Below are 26674 nucleotides of genomic sequence, written 5' to 3'. Positions count from 1 at the left end.
ATAATTAGGCAGGAGAAAGAGGTATTAAGTCTCTTCCTAAAAATAGTAAGACAATCACAGGAATAAGTATCCTATTGGAGTACATTCTAGACCTGATCGTGCAAGGTGCTGCAATTCTCTGTGGAGTCAACAGGAATTTTATACCCAACATCTTGAGGGAGTGGGAGGGACTCTAACAGCATGAAGCAAGAGGGAAAAACCTCTAACTGGGAATTGCCCAAAACCAGGGGTTTTGGAAAGGGGCCAGATCTTGTCTCCTCCTCCCTCTCCCCAAAAACGTGTGTTCTTACCTTTCAATTCCTGTCTGTTACATGGATTGGACGGTTTGTGTAATCAATGCTAACGTTGTGGTGCTTTGTCACCTTCTTGTGGTTAGTCCACATGGAGGTTTATAAGTCTGGTACAATCTTGGAATTATGATGCCTGGGTTCTTCAGCGCTTAGGTAGTAAAGGTTCATGCTTAGAGATCCTGCTTTCAGTTCCTACTGATGATAACCTATCTGGGGCATCATATTACCTGCGTTACTGGGGCAGTTTGCCATTTTTCAGAGACAAACGCCTGTCTCCTATCCCAAGATCCAGATCGTATATTTTTAAATGAATACTAAACTTTTGCATGCTCTCTTTTGAGGTGCACATACTACAGGAAAAACATCGCACTGGAGGATTCTGTGAACTCCTTTTGTACAAAGGGATGGGGAAGCTACACTAATAGTCAAAGTCGATGAATGAGGTAAACAAAGCATGGTACTAAGACAGGGTAGTCAGTAAGCGGACTGCGGCCAAATCCGGACCACCAGACGCTACTGTGAAATCTTATTTACTTTAATTGTTTTTTGTATTTTCTCTGAACTCTGGACCTTGACTATACTTTGACCAAGAAATTTGGACCTTGACAAAAAATAAGTGATTACCCCTGCACTATAGTATATTTAGCATATGTTTATGCAAACAGAAATGTACATAGAGGAAGTTAATCACACACACCCCAGGCTGGGAAGTTATTGAAAGTACAGAACTAATTAACAGAGGGCCAGATCCTGTTGTAGCTCCATTGGCTTCAATTACACAGATTTAAAGCAGCTGAGGATCTGGTTTACATTGTTTGGGAGGACAGGAGAACTTCCTTGTCATCCCATGCTCTATAAAGAAATCACAGCCTTTACTTGGAAGAGCCAGCAGGAAGGGGGTTTTGAGGCTTAACTAATGGGGAAAATGCTTTATCTGTTGTCATTTGGGTACTATTTGCTTTAGTAAATATTGTGTCAAGTTGGAAGCTTGAAGGCAGAAGGATGTTCTGATAGGAGTTCTAAGAGACTATATTATAACAAATCCATGGGTACCAAGGATGCCTGCAGCATTTGTTGCTATGTCACATACCATGGTCACTCAGAACTTTCTGGCAACAAGATGACTCTGAAGCCTCTGCTCCACAGGTACAGACTCTTACCTGGCCACTTCCTCTAATAGGATATCTGCATTAGCTATTACCAGTATAAGACCTGTGGTACTGTTAAGCAGTGCAGATTCCATCTAGTAGAAGAGGGTGGTGTGTATGCACGCACATACACTTCACAATACTAAAGAATAGTTAGTTTAATAAATTAGAAAAGGAGTAATAAATAACTGATCAAACCCGCACCCCTTTTTAGGAAGGTTCATGATTGAATATAGACTTGTACCAGGTGTTTAAATGAGATGATCTTGAGCAAGTCACAACCTCTCTGTACCTCAGTCTCCCCATTTGCAAAATATATATAAATATCCACCTCAAGGAGGTGTAGAAAGACTTAATTAATATTTGCAATGTGCTTTGAGATTCTCAAATGAAAAGTTGCTACAAAAGTGCAAAGTGGTGTGTGTGTGTGTGTGTGTGTGTGTGTGTGTGTGTGTTTAAAAATCGTAAATTATTTGACTTGATCCTAAAGGAAGAGGCAGGTTCATTTCTTTTGCGATGGCTGGCACTAGGTGGGCTGGCAACTGCAGCTTCCCCAGCAACAAGTAGAATTTGCATGCCTCCCCAGGTTTGCATCTCTTTTTGTGCAGCTCATCTGTACATTTTGCAAGGGTGCTTTCAGCTGGTGCCATGACTGTTTTATGAGCCATTCAGAGCTGGAGTGTGTCTAAATGAAGGCACACAGCAGCTATAGTACTGAGAGCATGTATGCCTCTTCTGGGTTGAAAGAATGATATCTTAACAACTTCAGTATTTGAGAAGCTAGTGGCTACTTGTGGAGGTGACTTTGACCAAGGGTGTGCCATGTCTCCACCCACACACCATATTTAATGCAGTAGTAGAATTGCTAGAAATTGCCCTGATTTTATTTATTTATTTATAATTAGATGCATACAGATGAATACACATGTTAAATTGAAGTTTATTTTGAATTGAGGTGTGTATGTACATACAGGTTTATTTTGAATTTTGTGTGTGCACACAGTTTATATGTATCATTCATATATATTTACACACGCATACACAGGTTGATCATTTGTTTGTTTTTTTTATCATCAGGAAAGAGATGTGGAATGGCTATAGAGTTCCTGATCCTCCACTTTTATCAGAGAGGACCAGGATGTGTTGCACGGGGTGCTTAATAAAAGAGGGACTTCCCAGTCATGGAGTTCTATAGTTCCTGCCTAAGGCATGGCTCTTTGTGTTTTTGTCTTTACACTATGTAAATATAGGTACACAACTGTGCATAGTTACATTTGAAAAACCTGGGCCACAGTGTCGGCCTATAAGGCCATAGCACTACCTTTCTGTAAGTAACTCCTAGAGCACTAAAGGAACTCCACCTCTGTGAATAATTCCACATAAAAAATTATATTTAAAACAATATTAAGATTGCAGAGTCAAACACTCACAAGGTAGGAAGTGCCAGAATGAAGATTGCCAAAGGACCATTGGGATATGGGGGCTAGGGCAAGACCTTTGCCACCCTTCTCTGAGGCCTCTTATCACTGGCCACTGTCACACATCTTGTTCCAGTATGGAAACTTACATGGTCTTATTTAATAGAAGCCATTTGCAACCACGGGCGATATTCGTGTGATCTTTGAAGAGGTATAGTGTCCTACTTTCCTGTCTTCGTTTCCATTCAGCATGACTATTGTGCCTTCCCCATTTTATGGCCTTCCCACCTCCCAGCATGTTGCAGAATGCTGCCGCTGTTATTCACGCACACTTAAAGAAGCACAAATTATATCTCCCACATCCTCAAATAATTCCACTGGCTCCCCCATTCACTACTATATTGCTGGTGCAAAATTGCCCCCATTTTTAAACACTCCGTGGACTTGCTCCACTCTGCATCATAGAACTTACCTCTTTATGTTCCTGTCCCTGCTCTCTCGGCTCATCTAGCACCAGCCTCCTGCCTGTCCTGTCACAGAATCTCACTGCTCCTGGTGCAAGATCTGCCTTCTCTGCAGCTCCTGCTGTCAGGAACAAAATTCTTTTATCTCCATCTCTTCTCAAGCAGCCTCAGAAAGCATCTTTTGCCTCCCTTGAGTACCTCTTAATTTTCTCTCCCCCTCTATGGCTTGTTATTTTTCCTCAATAACAGTCATGTAAACCTGCAAAATATTGTAGGATATAATTGGTATGAAAAACATGCTACAAAATGAAACAACATTTTTATGAACAACATTTCATGAATAAATATGTGTTTGAAGCTCTCATGATAGAGTTTCACATTATAAATCATCTGGAGAGCCATATAACATTGTGACAAGGAGGACATTAATGCACTCTAACGTCAACATTTTGGAGGCAATTAAAAGTGAGGGTGGATAAACTGATGGACAGGCTCACAAGCACCTCACTTTTTTTACATCCCATAGGTAGCATAGTCCTCAGTGCTCAAAAGAGCATTTTGGTGTGTGGTGATGGGCCCTGGTGGCTTCTGCTTGATGAGAGAACAGCCACCTTTTTGCTCATTCTCTTACAGGGTGGCAGGTAAAATCACGACACGAAGAGAGAGTATTGCCTCAGAAAACTTTACACTACAGTTCCTTCTAAACAAAGTAACTTGCTTATTTTGATCACAGGTGCTACATGAACCCTTGATCGACGAGGACCCTGTTTTCATTGCCACATGCACAGAGCGGGAGCTGCGCAAAAGGAAAAAACGGAAATTCAGCCTGTGGGTTCGACAGTGCTCCTCTACTGGTTTCATCTCTCAGGTAGGTTCTGCGTGGGTTGGTCTCAATCCCGTTCCTAGCAGACAGGTGTTTGCACAAGACTCGTAAGAGTTGCCATCTTTGCTTTGCCTTACCTTTTGAGGGTGAGGATTAAATGGGCTGTGGAGGCTGAACCAAGCCTCTGACCTCCAGATTATATTCGAGGCCTGTTTCTAGGACCATCGAGGGAAGCTTGTATTGCCAGTACTCATGCTACACCTGTTCTGTGGACAAACAGAGGGCCTCTGTTTCTGGAGCTATCCAGCTGGCTGCCAGCCTTAAATACATTTATTTTAAAAAGCCAAAACAGAGCAACAGGGAATCTCTCCATCCCAATTACGTCTGAAGGTCTAGATACCAGGACTCCTGTTCTTTAATGGGATAATTTCTTCTGCCAAGCACAGCACTGCATGGATCAGTCAGTTTAAGTTGTGCAATAGAATTAGTCAAAGTGTAGCATCCAGATGGCTAGCATTCGGTTCCCCTCATATCCCTCCAAGAAATAAAATCTGAGTCTACCTGAAGATGACGACATATGAACTTGAGTGTAAGTAAATTTTAAGGCTTCTGGTTTGATCTGTTTGAAAATATAACTTAAAATGCTTTATAAGAGTGCTCAGGACTAGATTTTTCAAGTTCTCAGCACCCACAACTGGGTCCAGATATTCCTGAGAGTTTTTTATGAAAATTTGGCCACTTATTTTGGTGCCTACCTGGGGTGGATTTGTGTGGGGGAGAGGAGCGGGGGAAGGGGTAGGAAATGGGCCTCAGTTGTGAGTATTGAGCATTTTTTTAAAACTCTGGCCCATGTCACCAATGGTGCAGAGTATTTGCATAGCTCTCCAAGAGAGCATTTTGTTCTTTGAAAATGCAAACCTTTATTTCCAGCTAACCTGTTTTAATGTGTAATAAAATGGTAAAGGGATGGATCATATACTTTTACCTCATAGCTTTGCCAGCAGCAGCTTTCTCTGTCACAGGTTAGGCTTATGTTGTGTAGCAACCTTGGAAGTTTCCACTCTCAGGCTTTTGGAAGGCCACGTGCAGTACAGAGGTAATGTCCTTAGTCTCCAAGGAGAGCTCTCCTTCACCTACATGCAGGTTATTAGTGAAGGACAATATGGACAGAGACAGAAGAATAAAGTTCACAGATCTATCCAAAAACCTGATAAGACTGCAGACATGCCAGAGATTTCAGATAGATTGAGCTGTAATTAGATTTTATCCCCCCATCTTCTCCATTAATGCACTCTTTAAATGGACAGAGTCAATGGAAGCAGAGGATACCCAACACCCCCACAGGATCAAAGTGAGATGCTTTCACAGTTATGAAGTTGATACTCATGCCTGACTTGCATCCAAATAACAACCATAATAATCATAACAGCCTTTAGATCCTTTCCATTATGTGACTCATTCGTTGTCGTCATATTAAAATGGCAGGGTGAGAGAGGGCTTAGAAAGGGGTGAAAATGAACCTTCAGAAGCAAGAACATGCATTCCAAAATGGAAAATGTACATTATTTTTGCCAATTACAGTACCAACTACAGCCTGTAAGTACCATGTTCAGCACTATGTCACCTAGGTCTCCAACACATTCACAAAGGCCATGTAGAAGCCAAACACTTATTTTATGATGCCTGCTGTTCTATGAAGGAGTAAAACAGTAGTGTACCAAAAAAGATTTTAGTTAAGTTTCCAGATAAGAGGAAAGTTCCATGTCCCCGCCCCTCCCCACGCCCATCCTGCAGGTCTGCCAACGTAAACAAAAGCCTGTTAATAAATAAATAATGGATGACCAGGCGTCCTTCTGTCTGTTCTCAAGAAAGGAAATGCAAGCAAATGCAGCATAAAATCCTGTAACACCAAGGGGCCAAATTCCACCCTGAGACATACATGTACAGTGACCTAAGTGGGAGTAGTGGCCACTTATTTGTGGAGAGAATATAGCATCATGCATGTTGTGTAAAGGAAATATAATGTAATTCAACTAAAAAACAACCTGAAAAAAGGAATAGCTAGACTGTACTGGGCCAGTTTAGGCAGAAGAGGACTTGAGCTATAGACAGGTCAACTTGTTGTTTGAAGTTATCCACTGACTCACTGGTGTGTAGTTCACTGGTAAGTTTGTTGCTAGCATTTAGTATTTGAAATTTGCGCTGTTTAGAATGATCATGTGGTATTAGTCTGCTCCCTGATTGGATGAGCAGAGCACTGAATCATATTTTGGTGTAAACAAATACTCATGTTTTACAGATTACAGAATATTCATAGGGAATGAATGTTGAATGTGTGTCTGTAGTTTGCTGTCGGGGTAATATTACTGCCAGTAAACTCATTCATTAGCAACTTCATAGAACATAAAAAGGGGCATAAGCACACTCAAAGTACATTCATTTATACATTACAGTATCACCCTAGCTCTATCTCCAATGCTATGAATAACTTTATTCCAGAGTTGGCAATTCAGGTCCTTGCTTTGGGTTGAATTTTCATTTTGTATCAAATCTCTGCCTCAGAAATTCCTTAAGCAAAGCACCACCTCTCAGTTACTAATGTCTTCCTAGTATGTCTCAGCCATTCAACTAAAACAAGTAGGAATATGAGCTAAACCTAGGTAAACCCAGTTAAGACAAAATAAATCTATTTGTACAGTTGCTCGGAATTCAAATTAAAACTTTCTGGAGGCTTAAAATCACTTCCCTATCCCCATTTTTCATTCTGTGTGTATTATGAATAGTCTACGTCTAGTGCTACCAGCAATGAGCTCTTATATTTTCTTCCATTAGAGATGCTGCTGTACTGGAAAAAGGGGCTACTCTTGGCATTTAAACATGCATTGGCCATACAGAATTGCAACCACTGCATAGTCTCCTCACTGCTTATTCTTTTAACAGTCTCCCATCATTAGTATCAATAAGTTTAGCTAATTTAGGTAAGTGAGGCAGAATAATTCTGTTCTTTAAAAAAAATTAATTCATTTGATGGCTAGCTGCAAAGGAAAGTTGGCCCTTTCGGTTGAAGTGTGTGAGTGGGAGGCAGGAGCTCTGGGTTTATGCTGAGTCACTTTAGGCATCACACTTAAACTCTTCGCCTTAATTTCTTCATCTGTAAAATCAGGATTACAGTATGTAATATTTGAGGCCACCTAGGATATCATGGCTGCCACTGTGCTGCATTCCAGGGCAACTTCCTTCATGATAACAGAAGCCCTACAGTGCAGATCCATCTGCACCAAAAACATACACCCCCCTACCACCATGAGCCAAAGGAGAATCTCTATTTTCAGTAGAAGGCTGATGACCCAGATCAGTAGTTCAGAGTGGTCTGTGCACACACTAGTTAGTTTCTTACAGTATTGACTTTTCCCTTAGAGTTGCTGAGGATTAATTAATGTTTGTAAAGGGCATGGAGCGTGCAGGTGGAAAGTACTCTGAAAGTATGCATTATTAGCAGGACTATTACAGGCACTGCAGATTGGACTTGCCTCTCTTAGGGAATGCCAAGCATAGAGATAAAACATTGAGGTTGGGTTTTGAACTTGGGCCTGCTGTCTGTCCTATAAGCTGAGCCAGCAGGTTGCCTTTCCAATATATTTCCCTATTTTCCCTATGTATTGCTATGAGATGCTTTTCAAGCCAAGACTTGAATACCTTAATTGCAGTCTTCTGGCTACAGTCATGTGGAAGCATTTTCGTTCTAACTCCGAGGATTTGCTGAGTAAGGTCTTGTCTACAGTAGCACTTAAGCCGGCAAAAGTTTGGTCACTTGGAGGTGTGAAACAAACACAACCCTGAGTGACACAAGTTTTGCTGGCATAAGTGCTTGTGTGTACAGCGCTGTGTCAGCAGAAGAGTGTCTCTCACTGACATAACTACCACCACTCATTTAGGTGGTTTTACTATGTCAGCGGGAGAGTTCTCTCCCATCAACATCAAGTGGCTACACAAGCGCTCTTACAGTGGCACAGCTGCACCAATACAGCTGTGCTGCTGTAAGTTTTAAGTGTAGACTAGTTCTAAGTTACACTACTTAAATCAAAACCCTAAACTTGCCTTTTAATTTCGGTCTCCCTTGATTCCTCCTTCGTCGACACTCTGGGATGCTTTACTTAACAGATCTGTGTAAATGTAAGTGATTAATAGGTCGCTTAACAATGCTAGCTATAACCCCATCTGCTCACTACAGACTGTGGCATGACCAAAGGGTTCAAAGCAGAGCAGTTGAAGCTTTTTGTGTTGGGAAGACACTTCAGGCTCTATCATTCCTTTTGCTAGATTACTCAAAGGGGATGATCAAGAAAAATACCAGCTGAACTTGGCCCTACTTAAGGAGGGGAGTGGAGGAAAAGTTAAGTAACATCTAGCTCTTATATACTACTATTTTCAGTGGCTTTATTATACCCATTTTACAGATGGGGAAACTGAGGCAAAGTAGTTGAGTGGCTTGCTCCAGATCATACAGTGAGGCAGAGGCAGGAAGAGGACCAGAAGCCAGGTCTCCTTATTCCCATGCTCATGTTTTATTCACTGGATTATGCTGCCTCCCCAGATCATTGTACTATTTCCCCTCTCCACATGACCAGCACATATTTGGGGGATCGTGTGTGTGTGAGTGAGTGAAAGGGGGCAGGAATAGACCTAAGAAACAGCCACTGTTAACATTTGTAGTGTCTCTTGTATAAATCATTGCTGAGCCAGGCTTCCGTACGCTCCTGTAGAGTCCTGCTCTGAACTCCTACTGGGGAGTTAGCGCGTATTGGGAGCAGTGGGCAGCCCATGCCAGCCATAATCTTGTCTCCATTACTACTTCCCTTGTTCTTTACAGGTGTCATTCACTTCATCTGAGAATTGTACCGTGGTGTGTTTCTGTTATGTATGAATGTGAAGTATTTGCAATGTGCTGGTCACAGCAGCTTTAAATTTGCCATCTGAGCTTTGTATATGAACAGGATCACCTATATTTAGCTTCTAGGGAACTTTACAGATCTGTCATAATGCAGCTTTTTGTCCTGGCTGTATGGTTTTTGATCCCCAACTTCTAGAGAGACCCTGTGTATCCTTCGCATGAATGATTTCCCACAAGGTCAAATCATCAGCACGAGAGCCGGGGTAGCATTATTGGCCTCTAGCACTAATGTCTAGTCCAAGATCCTAAAGCTGTGGTGGTGGCAGCTCATCTCTCACAGCTCTTTCTTTCCCCATTAGCCTTTTAACAGTCTGCATTGGCTGAGAAAACAGACATATTTGCTTGTGAAATTCTGAGGCCTGGTCTACATGAAAAAGTTGTTAGGTACATTGCTGGAGGTGTGAAAAATCCAAAGGAGAATTCTTCCATCAACCTAGCTCCCGCCTCTTGGGGCGGTGGATTGCCTAGCCAAAAGGAGAACCCCTCCCATCAGCGTAAGCAGTGTCTATGTTGAAGTGCTTCAGTGGTGCATCTGCAGCTGTGCTGCTTTAGCATCTCAAATGTAGACAAGCCCCCAGTGACAGAATGGAAATTCAATCACCTGACTTGCCACCATGTGAAATTCCTCAAACTGTGGGGTGCTTTCCAATGACCTCTCGTCAGGTGAACCTAGCTCTTCCAGAATGTGATTAGATTTGGGGAGAGGGAGCATGATGTTGGTTTTTGTAATAGAGCGACATATTGCTCTGGCATCCTAGGGCTACGCTATTCCAGAATATGCTGATTAATAGTCTGTTCTGACTGCATATGGGCTACGGGATAAAATCTGTTCCTTGAGTTTGCCATGAGCCATCTGTGGGGTGTTTTTTTTTTTTTGTCCCCCCCCTGACTTTTTATTGGTTTTCCATTTCATTTCACTCATTGGCAGAACGTTCACTAGCAAAATAGTGTGTTTCATTTTCATTAATGGCCATCTAAAATTTTGCTGGTTCCAGATTTATGAAGTCATTTAGTCCCTTGTGTTTGGCTCTGAATTTGAGCTCCCCTTTTTAACTGCTCATTGGGGGAGAAATGAGTCTGAGGAAAAAATCAGAGTAAGAGAAAAGAAAAAGAATGGTTTATTTCTAATCCAGAGTCCTCCAACCCAGAGGGGTTTCCTTTCTACATTACTAACCTATTACAGCAAAAACAACGAGAGTTCTGTGACACTTTAAAGACTAACAAATTTAATTTTTGTAGGCATAAGCTTTCGTGAGACTCCGCTCACTTCGTCAGATGCAGAGGTAGAATTCTCTGATGAAGTGAGCTGAGTCTCACGAAAGCTTATGCCTACAAAAATTAAATTTGTTAGTCTTTAAAGTGTCACAGAACTCTCGTTGTTTTTGCTATAGACAGACTAACACGGCTACTCCTCTGGAACTAACCTATTACAGTAGTATTTAAAGACTGCAACCAAGCTCAGGACTTCAGTGGGCTAGGGTAAGAGACAGTTCTTGCCCTGAAGAGCTTGCAATCTAAGTAGACAAGACAAAAACACACACACAGGTGAAGGGGTGTACCTAAAATCTCACAGCAGAGCTGAGCCTAGAACCGAGGTCTACTGACTCCCCAGCCAAAGCCTTATCCATTAGATTCTGTTGCCTCCCCGGTCTTGATATTTCTTTAATTCTTATAGCATCTCACATGAGTTGTATGTGTGATATTCCACTCCCCCCCCCCCCCCCCCTCGCAATATAAAAAGCTGCATTAAATGCTGCTGTCCAGTCCTGATTCCAACTCTGGGATGCACAATCAAATCACATTCTGCAAAATATTAAAAACCAAGGACTATTTTCAATGCCCTACAAAAAATAAATCAATATTGAGGGAAATTGGGAAGGCGTACTCAATGTATATCCCTTCACTATCACACAACACACAAGCTTGCTCAATCTCTCATTAAGCACCTCTACTGTGAAGGAAGTGAGGGCGGGGGGAAGAACAGGGGGTGACTTTGTATTTCAAGGTCTAAGTTCCAGGAGAGTTAACCAGCTGTCCATTTGTTTAATCATGTGGCTAAAAAAGAGTTAGTTTTCATCATATTTAAGTTTTTGTTTAGAGGTTTAAGGTTTTTTTTTTTTTTTTTTTTTTTAGCAGTACCTTGTTAGCTTCATATTTTTTTAAATAACTTGCAGTTAGAATGCACAGATGCAACTTGTCTCATTAAATATATTCTCAAGCTCAGTCTTAATTCACAAAGGAAGCCCCTGAAGTTGATCTGTTTCATTTGTGTGCCATTTTCAATCAAAGAATACTTCAGCAACTTTTTGCTATAGCTGCCCCAAAGATTATTTCAGTTTCAGTTCACCTTAGTCATTAACACCTCCACTTCCAGTCCTGTAGTGTCTTCATCTGAAGATCTCAAAGTGCATTCCCAATGTTAATTAAGCCTGGGTTTAAAAAATAATCCACTCACCAGTGGGAGGGAGGCTTTTCCAGGCAGTTTCTGCAGAATTTACATTTTAATTGTTTCTAGATCAAGGCTGGGAATGTAACCTTCAAAACATGAACCAATGCACTGCTCTTTTCCTGAGCCTGCACCCAGTTCCAGCACCTCTACTGCTGCTCATGGTTTTCCTGTGCAGCATCGAAGTGAAAGTAAGGTGGTTCTTGATTGTACTGACATTATTCATAGCCACATGGGCAACAGTTTCACTGAGAAAAGTCATGCCAGGTTTACTCTGCTGCTGCTTATTAAGGCAGGCATTTCATGGGGGAAAAGGATATAAATAGTGGAGACTGGGAAAAGAAGCAGAGCCTACCCACTTCCCAAACAAATGGCAGGAGACTCTGGTGAGAGGGGGGATGAGGAGGAAGATTATAGAAAGCTCCTTCTCCTTTTCAACAGTTGGGAGTCAGATAGCTTCAGCAATAGACACTTAACAACTGGTGGCTGTTCCTGAAGATGAAAATCGCTACTGGGCTATGGCCTCTGTAGCAGACTGTGCTATGGAAAACTGCAGTGGTGAATTGCAATGGCAACTGATCAACAGCTACTGAAAAATGTCATACAGTAAAATTAATTTTCCAGAGACTTGAGAAATATCACTTCCACTGTCTTTATAAGAGAGGCTGATGCTAGAGTCTCCGTCACAAGGAGCTGACGTACCCACGCTTTAGAGTAGGCATGCAGCTAAAAATAGATGGAGACATAAAAGTTTGCTATTGGAACGCATGGGTGTAACATTCTGCTGGAGTACCCAGAGCTGTGGGCCCCTGTGTTTCCTCTCTGCTGCCGCAAGAGTGAGCTTTGCTGGTGATTAGACAGTGGGCCAGCACCCCGCCACTCCAGTCTGTCTTCCTCCCCAGCAAACTCCTCAAGGCTTTCCTGGCCCAAACCTCACCTAGCAGATAATCGGTGAACCCAGCCTCTGAACTGCTCAGAGGGAGATTCCTTTGCAATGCACAGCCCCAGCCATTGTGCATTCACAGAAGCTATTAAGTTTACTGCTCTTTTAACGAGTCAGTACATTACCGCTTATTAACCATAACGGGGTAAACACATCACTCCTTTCACCACACCACTGATTTGGTTTACAGTAAAAAATAAAACAAATATATTAACAAAAGGACATAGGTTAAGTGATACCAAGTAGAAGGGATAAAGATTAAAATGGTTACAAACAAACAAAAATATATTTTCTAATGGCTAAGACCTAACTTAACAAGCTAGAACAGACGTTGTTCAAGGTACTTTCCTCACCAATCTTCCCTTTCTAGCAATATCTGATTAGCTTTTAGCCAGGATCCCCACAGAGTCCAAGGCACTGGTTTGCCTTGTCTCCTCTGGAGAAGGATAACTTAGGAGTTCACTCCCCCTTTCTTTATCGTCTTTGAAAGGTTTTCTTCCAAAATATATCCTCTGATAAAGCTCCTTTTCCCTGCTGAGTGTGGATGCCCTGCTGTCTTCCCCTCCCCTGCTGATAACTTTTTACAGTGCAGTGGATTATTTCTTCCTGCAACTTCCCATGCAAATAAATAACCCATTGACCTTGGGTACACCTGGTTTGAGGTGTTATCCTCTTCTCTTTATCTGGAGAAAACCTGTTTATCAACTACGCCATGCCTGGTTTAAACACATTTTAGTCACAGACTTTAAAGCATAATATAGTGAGTATCCATAATGTCACATATAGCATGGTCACATACATTTCACAATGATGTTACTGACTAGTGTAGTACTAGTTTTCAAATAATACCTCTCAAGGGATATTGTGGACAAATATAATTGCAGTAGGGTGTGAATACAGAGGTGCCTAGGGTCACATTGGGAAAACCACAAACCTCTAAAGTTGTTACAAGGATCTTTTGAAAATCTTGGTTAATCCATCATTAAGATGGTAACCATTCTTTAAAAACGACAGCATGTAAACACCTATTAAAGGCAGCATGGTCTAGTAGATAAAGACTGGACTGGGAGGCAAAACATCTGCATTCTATTCTCTGCTCAGCTACTCCCATGACCTTGGGCAAATCTTTAAACTTTGTGTCTCTTTTAAGAGTTTGGGATGGGAACAGTCCTTGTTAATACAGTGGGGGCCTAATCATAGTTGATGCCTCTAGGCACTACCCTACTCCCCACCACCACCTTTGAAAAGTCTGTGTCTGGCTTAATTTCTGCCTGGCATGCTTTTTTGAATTAATTAACTAAATGGTTCATGTAAATTTAGCAATGGTGGAAGGGGTGGTTTGACAGCTTTCAAGACTGAAGGCCCCTGTTTTATATGCAAAACACTCACCCAGAGACTAGTCTTGTATAAAAAGAACCTAATTGAATTGGATATTGAATATATAAATATAGTTAAGGCTTCCTTTTAAATATGAAGAGGTTTTATAAATACTTTAGGAGCACCAGGAAGACTAAGGTAAATGATGACAAATGACATCAAGAAGGCTGCGGTGTTCAAATCCTATTTTGTTTTACCCTTTACTAGAAAGACTAATGGTGACCAAATTCTTAACACAATAGTCACAACAAGGGGAGAGGAACACAAACCAGAATAGGCGGAGACTAGGTTGAAATTTATTTAGATAAATAAGATGTATTCAAATAGGCAGGGCCTGTTGAAATCCATCCTGGGGAACTAGCTGAAGCAATCTCAGAATTGCTAGTGCTTGTCTTTGAGAACTCATGAAGGACAGGTGAGGTCCCAGAAGACTGGAGACAGGCAAACATAGTACCTGTTTTAAAAAAGGGAACAAAGGACTGAGGGAATTCTAGACCAGTCAGGCTAAGATTTGTAAGCCCCTAGAGCAGGGGTGTCAAACTTGATGATGATGGCAGGCCACATTTTAATAAATTGTACCTGGGCTGGGCCATACCTAGGAGCGATGCCCTCCGCCGAATATTTCGGGGCATCTTCCCTTTTTCGGCGGCGCAGCAACTCCCGGTGCTATCCTCGCCGCCGAAAAAACTCCCCGCCTCCTCCCATTTTCAGCGGCAGCTATGACGCTGTGAGCTGCCACAGAAAAGGGGAGGAGGCAGCGACTCTTCTCGGTGGCAGGTCGCGTAATCAGAGCTGCCGCCGTCAAAACTGGCCGCGTCCTCCCCTCTTCGGCGGTGGTTCCAGGGCTGCAGGCCACACAAAAACGGTTCACGGGCCACATGTTTGACACCCCTGACCTAGAGGATAAGGAATAGACTACATGAATTTGCCAAGAACAACTCATGCCAAACCAACCTAATTTCCTCCTTTGACAAGGTTACTGGCCTAGTAGATAGGGAGGAAAGCAATAAATGTGGTTGTCTTGATTTGTAGTAATGCTTTTGACAGTTCCACATGACATTCTCATAAGCAAATTAGTGAAATGTGGTCTAGATTAAATTACTATAAAGTAGGTGCACAAGTAGCTGAAAGACTGTCCTCCAAGAGTAGTTACCACTAGTTCACTGTCAAACTGAGAGGACATATCTAGTGGGGTTCCACAGAGGTCTGTCTTGGGTCCAGTACTATTCAATAATTTCATTGATTACTTGGATAATGGAGTGGAGGATATTTGCAGAGGACACCAGGCTGGGCAGGGTTGCAAACACTTAGGAGGACAGGATTAGAATTCAAAGTCACTTTGACAGAAGAATTGGTTTGAAATCAACAAGATGAAATTCAATAGACAACTGCAAAATACTACACTTCAGAAGGAAAGATCAAATGCACAAATACAAAATGGAGAATAACTGGCTAGGCAGTAGTACTGCTTAAAAAGATTGGGGTGTGTAGTGGATCACAAATTTAATGATTCAACACTGATACAATTGCAAAAAACAAACAAGCAAGCTAACATAATTCTGGGGTGTATTAACAGGAGTATTGTATGTAAGACAAACAAGGTGATTTATGCTCTATTTGACACTGGGAAAGCCCCAGCTGGAGTACTGTGTCCAGTTCTGGATGCCACACTAAGAAAGATGAGGACAAATTGAACAGAGGCCAGAGGAAAGCAACAAAAATGATAACAGGTTTCACCTGACTCTTGCCACCATGTGAAATTCCTCACAAACTGTGGTGTGTTTCAAAAACGTAATCTATGGAGGATAAACTTAAAATAACTGGGCATGTTCAGTCTTGAGAAAAGACTACCAAAGGCAAACTTGATAAGTCTTCAGAGATGTTAGGGGCTGTTATAAAGTGGGTCGTGATCAGTTGTTCTCTATGTCCACAGAAGGTAGGACAAGAAATAGTGGACTCAATCTGCAGCAAGGGAGATTTAAGTTAGATATTAGGAAAAATGTTTTGAATATAAAGGGTAGTTAAGCTCTGGAATAGGCTGCCAAGGGAGGTTGTGGAATCCCCAGCACTGGAGATTTTTAAAAACATGTTAGTCAGACACCTGTCAATGATGGTTCAGATTTATGTGGTCCTTCTTCAGTGCAGGGGGCTGGACTAGATTACCTTTCGCGGTCTGTTCCAAGTCCTACATTTCTTATGATTTACTCCCTAATTAGATCTGGTTATTAGTATATATTCTCTACTACTTTGAACTTGTCGTTTAATGCATTATTTGAAAAATACAAAACATCTGTTTTCTTGGAGGCTTCATACTATACGTATTCCCCCTGGGTCTGTTTCATGCCTGATAAACAGTCCCAGAACATTGTGCCTAGAAGCTAGTGCTTGAAGCTGTAGCTTCTAAAAATAAATAGAAACTGGTTTAATTGACTTTTCCCCAAAAAAATCTTTGGGATACCATGAATTACTGAGCGCCACTGCCAACATTCTAGTTCTACTCATTTTGTTCTCTCATTGGGATTGTAACGCAGTTATCCTTAAAGGCATACTTTAAAAAGTAGAAGTCAAATCCTATTGAGGAAAAATAGAAAGGAGCATAAACTCTGGCAAGTAAAGTGTAAAAATAATTAGGAAGACCAAAAAAGAATTTAAAGAACAACTAGCCAAAAACTCAAAAAATAACAGCAAAAAATGATTTAAGTACATTGGAAACTGGCTAAACAACCAGTGGGGCCACTGGACAATCGAGATACTAAAGTAGCACTCGGGGAAGATAAGGCCATTGCAGAGAAACTAAATGAATTCTTTGCATTCATCTTTACAGCTGAGGATGTGAGGGATATTCCCAAACTCAAGCCATTCTTTTTAGGTGACAAATCTGAGGAACTGTCCCAGATTGAGGTGTCATTAATTTATCAGTTTATTCCAAAACCACCTCTAAACAGTAATGAGTCACCAGGACCAGATGGTATCCACCCAAGAGTTCTGAAGGAACTCAAGTGTTAAATTGCAGAACTACTAGTGCCTTACCATTAGTGCTGTTTATATCTGTGCTAGCTGGGTGTGCGGTGTCTACTCTGCACAGCACCATAAGTATTGCTGTACCTTTAGTTTGATTGAAGTCAATGGGACTTGGGGCTCCCAAGTCACTTAGGTACTTTTGAAAATTTTGCCCAATTTATTTGTGTGATTTCATAAACAAATGAAATTTAGGATATTTAGGATTCAGAATATAGGGCTCGATTCTCCTTTCCTTTACACCACTGTCTCTCTGCTGACTTCGAGAGCAAGGTGAGGCTCAGGCCCATTGTTTAATTGAATTCAATTTTGGTGGAAGATGCTGGATTGGCAGTTCTTGGAAATTGAGACCTCAGATCTCTTCCCCCGAAGGTGCTCTCACTGTTGTGATCAGTGAAGGAGTAAGAGCTAAAATCCCTTTGGTTTAAAAGTTGGGGGTAGGGGAGGTGGATGGCGAGCTGGTGGCAGGGTATTTTCTGCAAATGATCTTCAACTCTGGAAGTCACTCCTTCCTTTGGTTCAGCAGAACCCAAAGCTGTTGGGGTTATCAGCATGTCTCCCATGTCATTTATTTTTTGGGCTTTGGGGAAAGTGAGTGGATTGAGGAATGGGGTGGGCAGATGAGACAGTGGTATATCTTCTGGGTTAGGATTGCCAAATTATTTGTGTCTGGGATTTTAGCCTAGATGTGTGTGGTTCAAATATTTGTATGAGCAGCTAGAGCCACTGGAAGAGCTGCTTTGAAGTACTATGAATAAAATAAATGAAAACTGAAGTCCCTTATTTCTGCAGCAGAAAGAGATGTACTTTCCCCTACTGCCCAACTACTGAGTCATAACCCATTCTCAGAGTGACCATTTGCAGAGTGAGGTGGTAGTCTGGCCTCTGTGCCATTTCAGCCCTCCACCTCTCAGCAAGCAGTCCAGCTGTGCTATAAACACTTGTCCACTCGCAAATCAGCCTGAGGTCATCAGCAACTCACTTTACCAGGGACTAGACATTCCTGCCATTGCATATCCACTTACATGGCCTTGTGTGGATGGTGACCAAGTATTATGAAAGACAGAAGGAAAATCGACTGGACAATGGTAGCTGTTACTGTATTACTGCCATAGCATCATAAAGCTATCTGTGTGGATTGCAGCCAATTAGAAAGAAGCCACACGCTTAAGACTGTTAAAGCCAGTTAAATGCACCCTCTCTCCTTTGTTCAGTCTGTTTCAATGGGTTGCATCTAAGACATGATCTGGGCAAAAGTGCTGAGAGTTAGAGCTATCCCTGAAGAGTCTAGTTAGAAGGTACTGGTTGGTATGTAAGGGCACCACTGGCTTTTATTGGAGAACGTGTCATGCTTGTATCAGTGTGGTCATGTCACCCTTTAGTGGCTGCTGCTAGAGACTATAAAGCTGAACTCTATTACAGTGAAGTTAGTGGACAAGTTCCTTCTGGTCATCTAGTAGAGGCCTATGTTTTTGGAGCAGAAGGTCCCAAGTTCTCCCTTTATTGACAACAATGAAGTCTATGTAGGATCAACACAACGTATCATTTTCTTTTAGAGTCATAGTTTATTACTGCCATTACAGCTAGACCATTGCAACAGCGACCTCAAGCAGCCCTTAGTCTTAGGCATAGCTCTGTATTTCCCTGTCGCTGTCCCAGCTATTCCAAAGCCATTTAAAGGCAACAGTCATGAAAGCTGTATTAGGGGTTAAATTTTAAACAGGTTACCTACTGCCTTAATTTTTCAGCTCATTTCTAGTGAAAGCCAAGCAAGTGCTTTGGAAGCAGGATTGCTCCTGCCTGACCCTTTCTAACCACATTGACTTTTCTTCTTGTTTCTATTTGCTCGTTAAGATTTATGTCCATCTAAAAGAAGGAAGTGGTGCCGACGGACTGGATGCTTTGAAGAACAAGCCCCAGCTCCACAGGATGGTGGCCAAGAGCCTTTGTCAGAATGCATCAGGAAAAAACTACATAATCTTCACTGGCCCTAGCATTACCAGCCTGAACCTTTTTGAAGAGTTTGAGAAACAAGGTTTGTGACAACCGATCCACTGACTGTTAATGCTGAAAGGCTTATGAATATCGTGCTGCCAGAAGTCAGCAAATAATGCAGAAGTGTTTTTGATTAGGGCTTTATCTCCTTGCGTAGCCACAAGTAGCTAAGCCAGAGAAATTCTAAAGGTTACTTAACCTCTGCAGGTCCCCTTGTAATGAACAGGCTATTTAAACTGAGCTTTGGCTTACCTTTGAGTCTTCGTTATGTAGAAAGAAGGATCCTAAAAAAAAAAAGAGAGAGAGGAAGAGAGGGCTCTGTTTGTTTCCCCCCTCCCCCCCCCTTTTTTACTTTAGAAATTTAGACTCTGGTTATTCCTGTTTTCTTCTGGAGGACCCCTTGGGATCTCCTATAGGTGTGGGAGTTTTTACTTGTGAAAAGGGTATGCGGGGAGGGAGAATGTGCTGAATCTTTAACTAAGGCAAGGTCTACCCTAGAAACTTTTGCTAGTATAATGTCAGTTGGGGAGTGATTTTTTTTTTTTAAATGCAAAAGCCCAAGCATATTTTCACCCATATAAACCACATCTACACTAGGAGCGTGTGCCCATGTAGCTATACAGGCATAAGTATAGATTAGACCCAAGTGCCCATTAATTCTTGGTGTTAAATAGTTGTCATACAAGTGATCTGAATTTCAGATGTGCTAGGCATTCACAGCTCCCACTAACTGCAATTGTCATGGTAGATGCTCCCACTCTGAAAATCAAACCAAAATAATTACTGAACATCCACTCCCCAGGAACTGATCAGTTTAAACTCTTCTCCAGTGATGCACCTTTTTCAGAAGTTCTCCAGTCACCAGAGTCTTCCATTGTAAAGAAGATTTGAATTTCTAGCATCAAGAAGAATTTCCTCTGTGGATGAATACTTCATACCTTTCCCATACACACACAAAAACAAACAAACAAACCAAACAAACAGAGGCCACACACCCATTTTTTTCCTCCTTTGCAGTTCACCTTTGGGAGCCAAGTTCTGTTTTCAGCATGGCTTCCACTCACTTACATCCCTGGGGGGCATTCAAGAATGGAATTTGGCCCAAAATACAGAGAGATTTGGAACTATACCATTTTTCTGATTCATACTAAAAAGGAAAATGCCAGTGATTTGTTACAATACCTTAGCTAGCTAATGCCCTCAGTCCTGCACTCAATTAAATGCATGCACACAGGTCTGCAGGATTGGGTTCTAAATTATTTTACATAATTGTAAATGCCCACAGAGCACTTTGAAATACTTCCATACATTTAGACATAATCACGGTTTCTCACAATACTCTAAATATAATGGTCACGTGGGCAATGAGTCAAGAATATTTATATTACACTGGAGTTTTCCCTTTAATGACTGGAGAATATTCCTTCTGAAAATGATTCATAAATTTTATGGCTGGCTGCCCTCAGGGCCATTGTATTTCTAGCATTATAAAAGCCATTCTATCAACTGTCTAGTTATTACACATAAGAGAGAACTCAAATATTCCAGGTGGTGTCTAATTCTTAAGACATGTCAGTTGAATAAGGGGTTACTAGATCCTTAGACCTAAAATGGTGACTTTTGGAAAATGGTCCTTTATAATGACAGATTTGTGAAAGAGAAAGAATGGGATAATAGTATCCACTTTGTCTCCGGAATCACAGCAGAGAAGAATCATGGCTACTAAACCACCACAGTATTTCTTTCTAATAGGTTACTCAGATTACCTACAGTAGTAAACTATTCCCTGGCATTGCATTGAAGAGAACTCAAATTACCAGCTGTCTAGCAGGCAGCTGGCACACTAAATGCCTTCTAGAGATTCAAAAAGTTAGATACGTTATCTAACTGAGCAAAAATGAAAACCCTATACAGTGTTTTCAGTTTCTGGTTCATGTTTTGTTATATGGCTTAATGGGATTTTATGATACACAACAACTGCTTCTCCCAAAATTAAATTCTCAATTTGATACCCACTATCATTTCTGCTGGTGAATGGAGTGCAGAGGAGATACAGAAAGCAGATTTACTAGCTTTTCAGTCTGTTTGTTAAAGACCTTGGTACTCCTTACAAAGCAGGTTGCAGTGGGAACATTAAAGCAGTGTTTGTGTTAAACAGAGTTGTTTGGCTTTTACATTTTGGGTGATAAAGGCAGCTCACTGGCTTGGCAGGGCCATATTGAATTGGAAGGATTATGGGACTCACAGGGAAATCAGACCTTTGACATGTCATCACAGTGGTGAAGTCAATCAAGAGCCCTAGAGGAGACTGTGTATCCTGACCCTACCCACAGAGCCAGAGGAATGGTACCATAATCAGCACTTGCTGTGATCCCACAGCATTAGCTGTGGAATTTGGAGCAGGCCAGAGATTTGTTGCTGGAAGGCCCAGCCTCCCCCATAGAAAACAACTCTCCTATTATGTCCTAATTTCGTGCGTTCAGCCTAAATAGTGACATGAGGTTGATCAGTGCTCTATTAGCCAGTAGTAATACTTAAGTGGGGAATTAAAGCCAAACAAAGATGAAATGCACTTAAGAATGAGAGTGTCATGAGAAAACCTAAAGAATCTGCTTCACTATAGAAGATGAAAACAACCATGCAAAATTAAGACATATTCTTAACATATTGGATTAACTTTTATTGTTTTAGAAAAGTTATAGTTCCTGGGCTAGAGCTGAGTAGTGGGGAAAAAAAATTCCATAAGAATTTGAGTTAAAGGAATTTCTATTCATCCATCTTTGTAACTATTTCATAGTTGTTTGTCTGTGAATCTTTAACATGGGCAATGGGGAAAGATTTGAAGCAAGACTTCTTTTTTTAAGACTAGTTATTAGGTACCTTAGTGTTGCATGCCTGAACTGACACTTTGAAAGGGCCTGATTTTACTGAAAGTGCTGGTTACGTGTCCTCTGAAAATCAGGGCCCTTAAGATTCCCTTCTGTTGGAATCCAAAAGCATAGGGGCGCGCGCACGCGCACACACCCACACAAAATTCACTTTTATAAATCTTTGGTCAAGGCTTTTGTGGAGTTTTCCCTATAAAATTGCCTCTCTCTCTGTTTCATAACTACAGTATTTCACTATTACTGCTTTGAAATTATGGATAGTAACTACCTGAATTGTATCACCACAAAGTATAAAAGGATGTCTGCAACACCCAGTTCTCAAGAAATCACTAGGTCTGGATCATGGGTCCAGAGAACTTCTGAAAAATAAGAACATCTCCTCTGACCATTTCTAAAACCAAACTTGATATAGGCTAACTTTAAATGTTCCATGGTCATAAAGATAGTTATATTTAAGTTTCTGGTTTCCAAATAGAATTGGAACCAGGCACTGAAAATGCTACAGAAAATGCTGTTCTGCAAGGAGTTTCAGATATGACTGGACGGAGAGATGTCAGAAGAGCATATCCTTGGGAGATTCGATCTCATTCATGAAGTTTAGAAACTTCTGTTTCTGAACTGAACCACTGAACTACTTGAGATTCTCCACCTGTACTTGTGCTATTTAATTACTGTACTATCACCTATATCTAAAGGGCTTCGAAGCACACACTTTGTGAGCTTCTGTTTTAGTTTGAAATAGAAATGACAATTGGAATGAGGCCTATATGAATTAAAGCCTCTTACATTTCCCTCTGAAGCAAGAATGTTATCATTGACTTATGAGAGCAGAACTAGGGCCCATTCAATCAACCTCCTTTTGAATTCTGTAAAACTTCATTTTTTTCTGGCTTGTAATAAAATATGTTGAGCATTTAATTAAATTTGGACCACACCATTGTGCCAGATGGGCTTAATTTTTATTGCCATGATTACTATAGCAACTGGTTGTTTTAAATATAGCTTTTTAAAAACCCACAAATTATATATGCCTCCTCCGCAAGTCGTGGTATTAAATCTGCAGCTACCATAACTGTCTGTCTTTTATAGGGGTGTGCTTCTTACTTTTTCCTGGGAGATGGGAACAAGGCTCCTATTAGCTTGTGAAAAGAGCAAACCTTCTGCTTGAGTCTTTTGCAAATTTATGTGAGCTCAAGAAAAGGCTGCACTTAATTACCTCAGAGCACAGCAGTAACAGTTGACATATTCAATCCTAAACACACTAATGTATGGGTGAGAGTGGCTGTGTACTACTGCCCTCTGCTGAAGAGAATCAGAAGGGTCTTTCAGTGAGTCATAGCCCCTACATTGCTAACAGCTAAAGGAAATTCTCTTCTAGTTTAAGGGACTGTGCTTTTTGGAACAGGAGGATAAGAGTTCTAATCCTGATACTGCAGTGACATTCTCAATAGCACATAGTGACAACTAAAATCCTAGGTAGTCTCAGACTAGTTAAAAAACATTTCAGAGATGGGGTAGCAAGCGGGTTTTTTAAGCACATATTGTACATATATGTATATCACCTGATAGTTGGTCCCACCTCAGTGCAGAAAGGTGTCCTCTCAAAGTCCCTTCCAGCCCTACATTTCTATGATTTGAAATTCCAGTAGTTAAGATATCAGAACTGGCAAGACCACATAGGGGAGGAGATGTCTAATGGATCCTATCATCAAGTAGCCAAGCTGATGTGTTGGTTTTCCATTCTGACACTTAAAAAGCTCATGTCTGTCTTCTAATTGAAGAGCCACTGACTGCTCCATTCTTACGGTTGGGCAATAGGAACAATTATATTTTTATTTAAAATGTAATGCACCTGTAATTTAAAAAAAAAATTATATTTCTATCGTCTCCCAGCCTGAGTTTTCCTGGTTTTATAAAAGCACTGTTTGGGAAAGCTCAAGAACCAGTTTGCACTGGTTTGCTGCTCTTGGGATCAGTTCATGAGCATTATTTTTTATTTTGTATTATCATAGAACCTAGGAGCCCTAGTGAAGGACCAGGACCCCGCTGTGCTACATGTTGTACCAACAGAAACCCCCCCCACAAAACACTGCCTCTGCTCCAAAGAGCTTATATAATACCAGAAAGATAGAGGCAGAAGAGACATACTGTGTGTATTCCCCTTGATCAACTGGCTTGGTTTTTAATTTTCTTTATGTGCTGAAGGATGACCATTTAATAAATAGATTTGAGACTAAAAAATGTAGGTCAGTGTTCTCAGTTGACAGGCTTAATTTTGTTTACCTGAAATAACAGCTTTGGGCTGCTGTAGTTTAAATGGAGTAGGCAAACCTAAGTGGATCAGGCTAAGGATAGAATACACACAGATGTGTGTACACTCATTCCCTTCATAGAGTCAACACAAAGCCTAGGGAGATGGTGAGGAGATTTGGATTTAAGATTTCCTGGATTTTATAAAGCTCACATCAGAAAGAGGACATTGCTTGGCAATAAAGAGTATGTCAAGACTGAAAGATTTGATTCCTGGCCAAAGCTGGATTTGACCCTTAAATCCCATTGATCAGCTGTTTGATGGGGGGAGAGGAGGGGTTCTTGGACTATATTTCCTATGCACAGTATCTCTCTTCTGATAACAAGAAATTCTATTACTATATGCTCTTAAAATGAATCAGATTAATGGAAGATTTAACCCTCTGGTATTTTTCTTATCACATACACATACTCAACACAAGTCAGGCACTGTCGTTATTAATGTGTGTTAAATGATTTGGTCGTTATTAATGTGTGTTAAATGATTTGGTTATTCTGACATGGCTGCATTGATTGAGACGTGATTGAAGTGAGACGTGTCTGGGTTTCACAATATGTGAATTTACTCATTGGTCCCTTTGTCATAAGACAAGAGCTGGTGGTTGAAGGAGGGCAGAATTGATGAGCAGGATGAGTTTGTACTGTGAGGAGATTGTAGGCTGAGTTGTCATCTGCTAGCACGAAAAGCTGTCAGCCATAGGCACTAGGATTAAAAGTATCATGGGAGTCATTTAGGACAATTTAAGGAAGCCAAAGCCATTTTTACAGTTTATCATCTTAGTTAAACATGGAAGAGAGTATGTCTTCCATTACTTTGTCCAATCTAACGTTAAATGCACCAAAGCCACATGGCCTCCTCCTTAGGAGGCTATTTCACAACTTAAAAGATCTCTCTGTTGGGAAGTTCAGCTATTTAGCCTATAGTCTTCCTTTTAGTTTCATTTTAATTATACCCCTATGTATCATATTAAATCATCTTGAGAATTAGCTTTCTGGACCTGTGTATTGAATACATTTCTTCCTGGAGCTTGACTCTAGAAAGAGTAGTCCTGGATACCAGTGGGAAATCCAGGCCATTGGCCAACCTATGCATCTGCTGGCTTAGTTTTAGGACCAGTTCTTCCTCCAGTCAGATAGGTCAGACAGCCCCACTGTCATTTCTGTCTAAATCTATACGATGGTTTGCTGATGGGAATTTACTCTCTTTCATGGGCAGAGATTTATTGCTGCGGGTTGCTGAGTTCCAGGAAAAGTGACTGCACAGGCCTACCTCCATCAATGCTGAATAACCCAGATGCTCCCCAGTCCAGAGGGCAGTACAGAATAAAGATGAAAGGAAACATGTCCTTGATCTGCTGGTACAACAAAGGGCATTTTCGTTTTCTCACTAATGCCTATTCTCCGGTTCAACAAGGTGAGCAGTCAGCAATATCATCATCTCTAATAGGACCATGTTTTTTAATATAGGTGACAAGACAAGATACGACACTTATTAAATTTGATAACCACAGATGAAGCTTGATAACAATTTTATAATCCTAGATAATGGAAATGATCACTAATGCTACAGTTTGTGTTTGCTCTTGTCCATGAGATACTAGCTAATCTTCATTAACAGTGGCTAAAAGTTTTCTGTATGCAACTGATGTCTTCTCTGCATAAAGGTTAAGTTTACTAATGTTACAAGCTAATAGTTACTCCTTTAGATAGAACAGTAGAGAACGATTCCTTTTTGGTGCTGAAGGTTATTTATATGTCCCAGCTGACCTGTGGTGGTGGGGAGAGTTTAAATGCGGTTAAAATACTATCTAATACAAGGTGTCTCATGGGATAATTGCGGGATAAATCCTTGTAAAGAGTAACTTTTACATGCATAAATACTTTGGACCAATAAGAACTATTTCTGAGTCTTAAAGCTCTTTTGATCAGATTCTACAATTAGTTTCTCCTGTGGATTTAAAACCCATGCATCACATACAAATGGCTTTTGTCAAGAGGCTTCCCATTGCATGCTAAACTAATTGTGCAGCTGCTAAAAAGAAAACCAGAACAGCCAAAGATATATTTGGGGATAGTTTAGATTGTGAATAGTTTCTTGAAGACTTAGCTGAAATTGATCTTGATATGGGAAGGATTTTGTTTTGTTTTCTTTTGTTAAAGGACACAATGAATTTTAGGCATAGTTAGGTTTTGAAAAAAATATTTACAAAACCCAACATGAAAGGACATTTTTTTAAAGAGTAGTTTGTACGTTTAAAATCTCTTGTTGTTCTATTGTCCAAGCTGAGTAAAATACAAAAAGCAAGTTATAGCTGAAAGACTCTTAAAACCTTACAAATGTAAAGTGCTATTGCTTACAAAGGTAACTTGGTGCTTAACCCACATTTTCAAAAACTTGTACGGAATTGAAGGTATTCAGGTGCCAATTGCATTAGTAGTTAAGTGTTGTATAGTCACACCACATGGCTAGATCTCACGGGAATCTGAGGGTTCATTTATCAGACAGAACTCACCACCTATCCTAACCTCTATACAGTGAGCTAGGGAGATGGATACTGCTTTGAATGCTGTGATACTTCACAAGAGAACATTGATTTAACTGA

The 26674-nt window shown here is 40.9% G+C and overlaps 1 protein-coding gene and 1 long non-coding RNA gene across 7 annotated transcripts in view; both read left to right on the top strand.

The window, feature by feature from the left end:
- The window catches only part of PGBD5 (piggyBac transposable element derived 5), an 82558-nt gene that overhangs the window by 38169 nt on the left and 17715 nt on the right, over positions 1-26674 (top strand). For all 6 annotated transcript variants that reach the window (XR_010917580.1, XM_067535804.1, XM_067535802.1 and 3 more), the window contains exons 3-5: positions 4054-4188; positions 18733-18913; positions 25288-25485. Coding sequence is in view for 5 of the 6 variants with exons in the window: in XM_067535804.1 (XP_067391905.1) it covers positions 4054-4188; positions 18733-18913; positions 25288-25485 (514 nt within the window). In the remaining variant the exon portion in view is untranslated. The remainder of the gene's footprint in view (positions 1-4053; positions 4189-18732; positions 18914-25287; positions 25486-26674) is intronic.
- On the top strand, positions 646-2753 carry LOC137145152 (uncharacterized). Its single transcript, XR_010917581.1, has 2 exons — positions 646-733; positions 2516-2753. It is a non-coding gene; the product is annotated as an uncharacterized lncRNA (long non-coding RNA).

This window comes from Emydura macquarii, unplaced genomic scaffold (assembly GCF_026122565.2).
Source record: "Emydura macquarii macquarii isolate MOO-44397 ecotype Brisbane River unplaced genomic scaffold, CSIRO-AGI_Emac_v2 contig_3517, whole genome shotgun sequence".
NCBI lineage: Eukaryota > Metazoa > Chordata > Testudines > Chelidae > Emydura > Emydura macquarii.
Note: the sequence above shows the minus strand (reverse complement) of the source record. Positions and strands in the feature narration are given on the sequence as shown.